This window comes from Gastrolobium bilobum, unplaced genomic scaffold (assembly GCF_033153095.1).
Source record: "Gastrolobium bilobum isolate Gb01-03AN ecotype WA unplaced genomic scaffold, APGP_CSIRO_Gbil_v1 utg10336, whole genome shotgun sequence".
NCBI lineage: Eukaryota > Viridiplantae > Streptophyta > Magnoliopsida > Fabales > Fabaceae > Gastrolobium > Gastrolobium bilobum.
This window is the reverse complement of record NW_026896974.1, coordinates 36,304-41,823: the sequence shown is the minus strand read 5'-3', so window position 1 is coordinate 41,823 and position 5,520 is coordinate 36,304. Positions and strand designations below refer to the sequence as shown.

At 39.7% G+C, this 5,520-nt stretch overlaps 1 protein-coding gene across 1 annotated transcript; it reads left to right on the top strand.

Moving 5' to 3' along the window:
- The first annotated feature begins 578 nt into the window (after positions 1-578).
- LOC133303139 (uncharacterized) lies at positions 579-4,156 on the top strand. The gene is made up of 3 exons (XM_061503019.1): positions 579-1,638; positions 2,056-2,463; positions 2,718-4,156. The coding sequence occupies exons 1-3, from the start codon at positions 579-581 to the stop codon at positions 4,154-4,156; spliced, it is 2,907 nt and encodes a 968-aa protein (XP_061359003.1).
- The last annotated feature ends 1,364 nt before the right edge of the window (positions 4,157-5,520 follow it).

Genomic DNA, 5,520 nt, shown 5'->3' with positions numbered 1-5,520 from the left:
GTTTTTCAGAAGCAGTACAATCATGACACCCCCTCTCTAATCATGCACTTACACACCCTTCTTTCTTTCTCTCTCTTTTCTCTATCAGGATGACACATCAAAATTACAATGGTGCTGCCTCGCTTAATTGAAAACAAAGTTTTTTATTTTATTTTTATTTAAAAACAAAAAAAAACAAAAACCGAACCGTCTCATTCACGGCAGTTCCCACACTCTCTTGACTTTTTAGTATTTTCTCCTTTCTGTTGCTACTTTTCATCGTTTCGGATGTTTGCTTTAGCTTGCTGTGATCTTCTCCACTTTGTGACTTTCCCTTTTGGAGATTATGGCAGTGCCATCATCTATCTATCAAACCAATTGGCGCATTCAAAACCCTCTTCAGAACTTACCACAACAACAACAACAAATATAGAAACCTCATTACATTAAAAACTTAAACCCACACACCATACCAATCTACCTAGTTCAACTCCAATGCTACCTTCTTGTTACACTTGTTCTAGTTCCTTCCTTTGGTCTCTCTAAGTCTCTCTCCCTCTATCATTCAAAACCCTTCTTTTTAAACCCATTTTTCAATAATGGGTGACAAAGCAGACACAAGCAAGAAGCAGCCACAACAACAACAAACACAGCAAATTTCATCTTCTCCCAAAGCCCCACTTGAGGAATCAATTACAGAAGCAAGGCCAATCCATCACCAACAATCACCAGTTGTGGTAGTCAGTGGAGCTTCACCTTTCATTTCAAGTCCTCTATACGTTTCAAGTGGTGCAAGTTCCTCACCATTTGAACAACATTTTGAGACACTGAACCCAAAGAGACCAAGATACACTGGCCAATGGAAGCTTCTACCATCTCCACCAACACAACAAAAACATTCCCAAATGGCCATGCTTCCAAGCGAATCAAGCCCTTCACCAACAACACACACATCAAACCCACAACGCCAAACCCAAACTCATTCCTCAGCAGCAGCAGCTTCTTCATCAGACACAGCCTCATCTCCAAGTCACTCTCCAATGCCTTTGATTTCTGGCCGAGAAGGGAACAATCCAGAGGGAGAGCAAGTTCATCATCAGCAACTAAGAAAAGGGAAATATGTAAGCCCAGTTTGGAAACCCAATGAGATGCTATGTTTAGCAAAAGCATGGAAAGAGCAATACCAAGGTAGTGGTGGTGGTGGGTCTAATGGTTCATCATCTTCCAGATCAGAGCAACAAGGTGAACTGGGAACTACTAGAGGAAAAACTAGGGCTGATAAAGATAGAGACGTTGCTGAATTTCTAAGGAAGCATGGTGTCAATAGGGATGCTAAAACTGCAGGGACAAAATGGGATAACATGTTGGGAGAATTTAGGAAAGTTTATGAATGGGAAAGAGGGGGTGAAAGGGAACAAATTGGAAAGAGTTATTTTAGGCTCTCACCTTATGAGAGAAAGCTTCATAGACTCCCAGCTTCTTTTGATGAAGAGGTTTTTGAAGAGCTTTCACAGTTCATGGGGTCCAGAATAAGATCCTCTCATGGCAGAGCTGGTTCCTCCTTTTTATCTGGAGATGAAGGTAGAACAGGTTTTGCTGGGACAAGAGCTCTGCCACCACCACCTCGTTCTATCAAAGAAGATGAACTTCCTCTCTCAGGTTTGGAAGTAAAGCATGAAAGCTCTATATAGCATGAAAATGGGATAACATAGGAACCTCACATACCAAAACAGTTTTTTTTTTTTTTTTCTCTCTCTCTCTATTAAACTTTCCCCTTCATCACCTAGTCTTCAATGCACTTGTCTAACGTAATTGGACAAGGTAAAGTTTCTGTTTTTATTTTCTGTTTTTTTATTTTTACTTATTTTTTCCCTTCCCTTTTATGGAATGCACAGTAGTTTTGAGACATTCACGAATAGTTCATCAAGGGCACGTATATTTACTGTGATTCTCTGACTGCTGCAAGCAGTGTTTCCCTCATTCTTCTAGGAATGAATGCTTTAGGTGGTGAAAAAAATGAGAATCTGATCAAGTTTCCAGCTTAATTTCTAATCTCCCACTTCGTCATTGTTTCAGCTAGGACAAAGCAATTGGCTATGATAAGTGGGGGTGAAGCTTTCTTTCATGGCACAAGAGGGAGCTTATTAGGGTTGGACTCTCTCTTGGATATTTCAGGCACTTCTTCTTCCTTAGCTTCTTCCTCTAAAGAACTCAGAAGAATTGGGAAGATAAGAATGACATGGGAGGAATCAGTGAGCTTATGGGCTGAAGAAAGTGAACTCCATAGAGGGCGAGTGAGGCTTCAATCTTCAAGCTTTTTGAATGCAGATGAGCTCACTTTCTTTGATGATGCCATGGTGCCTTGCCTCATGGAGTCTTTCGAAGATGGTCCTCTGAAAGGTTTCTCTGTTGACAGATTCGTTTCTGGACAACAAGTCAAAGTTTTTGGCAGAAAAAAGTCTTCTTCAGCCTCATCTACTACTGGTACCAAACAAAACCTGTTCCTTAACTATTTTCCTTTGTTTTACATATTCTAGGATTCCATGTTAGAATGTGTGTGTGAGTGTGTGTGTTTCTCTCTTTCCCAGGTTTTGCTGAAAGAGCTCAACTTCCCTCCAAAGCACTTTCCCTAAGATGTGAGTTTTTTTCTTTGGCCTTATTCTTTGAGCATTAAATTTATCTAGCACTATTGTGGGGCTAAATTTGGAACAATTATTTAATTTTGGGTTTTGGTACAGCAATTGCTTCATTGGACTTTCGGGACCCAACTGAGTACTACGTGGGTTGCCTCCAACGATTGTCACCACAAGCATTACCAAGTTTGTTTGATTTGAAGCGGCTTTTGCAAGAGCCACCACCAGAAGACATGCGTTTTCCACTAAGAAGGGATGTATTCGATTACTTGCCTCAAGGGAAGGAACTATTCTTCACAACTTCAACTGAACCATTGGATTGTAGAGCCATCGTGTATGACATAGTAGCCCCCATCATACGAAACAACCCTTGTGCTACTACGTCAACAAGCAGAGACTCCTTCATAGGCCTCTGGGATGATTGCATCAATAGGGTTGTGTCAAGGTTCTGCCCTGAAGAAATGGTGATTACTAGAAAACCCACTTGTGCATCATCATCATTATCAACCGAAATGTTGCAAGATCAATGGCCTAATGTGACTGGTTTCGTTAACAATTATTGCTTATGGAGAGGTGAAGAAACTGATCAATTAAGAGAGGGTCAAATTGACCCTTCATCAACCATAGTTGGAAAGTTACTATGGACTTATATGGACCTTCCCTATATCCTTGGATACTATGCTATTGGAAATGTTGTAACATTTTGTGCATTGACTAGGTCACAAGAGGGAATAATCAACCGTATTGATTTACATGAAATAAATCTAACATCATCATCCGATAGAATCAAAGCACTGGTCCCATGTTTTAGGATTGGTGCTTTGTTACCATTGTTAAGCAAACGTTGTTGTAACCTTAGCAACTGCAAAGCGTTCGCATACAGTGATTTTGAAAGGTTTGACTTGGGTAACGGCGTTATAACCGAGATGACACCAAACACATGCAAGAGAGTGTTCATTGAGAAGAGAAAATGGGCATCGGCGAAGGAAGTTTACGAGATTCTTGACCATCGAATCCCACATGCAGAGTTTTTGTTTCAATCTTCGGAGAAAGAGTTGAGTCTTGTGTTCAAGCCAAGAGGGTGTAGGGTGAAACCCTTGAACTGTGTAGAACTCGTGGAGGCGCTGAAGTACGTGACGAAAGCGTTGGTGGCATTGCACGACTTGTCGTTTATGCACAGGGACTTGTGTTGGGAGAAGGTGATGAGGAGGAACGACAGGGAGAATGAGTGGTTCGTTTGTGGGTTTGATGAGGCTGCCGGTGCTCCGGAGTTGAACAAATACGTGAATCAAGGGGCGGCGGCGCGTGGTGGTAACGCGCCGGAGATGGAGAGAGGGTTGCATGGGGTGAAGGTGGACGTGTGGGGTGTTGGGTATTTGATAAGGACGTGTGGGTTGGCTGGGGTACCAAAGATGCTGAGGGAGCTTCAGAACCGGTGCATGGAGCAGAATCCAGAGCAGAGGCCCACTGTCGCCGACTGTTACCACCACCTGCTGCAGCTGCAGTCGTCTCTGTCAGCTGCCGCCGGTGGAGTTCTGATGTGATTGATATGATCCAACACATAATTGTTATTGTTCTTTGTTATGGTTGTTGTTTTTTTTACTTTTATTTTATTTTATTTTCCTTCCCTTAATATCAATGAGTCATGAATAAATATTGTGGTAGTTGGGGTGCACTTTGAAAAGGGGTCAGCGTTTGCTGTAACTTTTGGCATTAAAATTGGAAGATTGAAAAATGGAAACAAAATAAGCGTTTTTTGAATATTTTCTTAAAGCATTTTGGGAGAATAATTTTAGTGTTCATGTAAAATTTAAGAACACTTAATATGTTTAGCTCAGTTGGAAATAAGGAAAAAAATTTGGATTTGATTCTCATTAAACATATTTTTGAGAAGAAGAGAGTTTTAATTGTGATTAAGTTTGGCTTGATATTAGTTTTATAATCAGTTTAAAGAGTTAAAATTTAGGAATATACTTTGAGAGATTAACTTGCATTAAATAGGTAATTAGAACACTAAAAGTACATAATCCCAAAATTTCCGATGGGTGACGCACTTAAAAGAATTTTTTAGATTATATATTTGAATAATTGTCATGCTGATGGATTGGATATTACTTTTATATTCTTTTTCTTACCTGAGTCTTGGAAATATCTGAAATCCAGATTTACCTTGAAAGACCGTACTTAGGGACTCATAAAAAATAAATAAAAAATATATTCCCTTGTATAATTGCATTTACATATTATTTTAGGCAACTTTTTCCTAAATGCAATTAGGTGAAAAGTGCATGAAGTGGGTGTAATACTGCAGTAACATTCAAAATATTCTGGAATTTTTGATACGTTATAAATGTGAAGAGTAATTAAGGTAGGGGCCGATTCTGGTAATTTTGATACCTTGCAAATGGGGAGATTATTTATTGTGGTCCGGGACTACTATTTTTTAGGTGGTTTCTTAATGTAAATGAAGGGGTAAAATTGAAAAAGAGAAAAAATAATAAGAGTAAAAAGACAAAGATAAAATTAATGATATAAAAAGAAACACCAGATCATTGAATGATCCTGAACCATAATAAATATTTCTGTAAATAGGAAGGGCAATTTGGTAGGGCCTTGGTAGGGGCCCCGGAGAGGGGGCAATGGTATATATCATATCAGACATTGGACGTGGAATTGGCGGCTGATGCTGCTTTTGGTGTGATATAAGTTTCATCAAATCAAATCCTCGAATTGAAACACTGTATGTATGCAGTGGAGTGCAGTGGAGCAGTGTTTTTCAGTTTTAGAATGGTACATGTCGAACCTGAGATGAGGTAAGGTGGGCATTGTTTGGTAAGCATGGCTGATTGTGCTCCTTCGTTGATGTTAGGTGAGAATCTTGATATTTGATGAATGTTGATTTGTTCCC

Coding starts and splice junctions, on each gene's coding strand:
- LOC133303139 (XM_061503019.1), top strand. CDS start 579: ATGGGTGACAAAGCAGACACAAGCAAGAAGCAGCCACAACAACAACAA. Junction 1,639..2,055: donor AGATGAACTTCCTCTCTCAG/GTTTGGAAGTAA, acceptor TCATTGTTTCAG/CTAGGACAAAGCAATTGGCT. Junction 2,464..2,717: donor TTCAGCCTCATCTACTACTG/GTACCAAACAAA, acceptor GTTTTGGTACAG/CAATTGCTTCATTGGACTTT.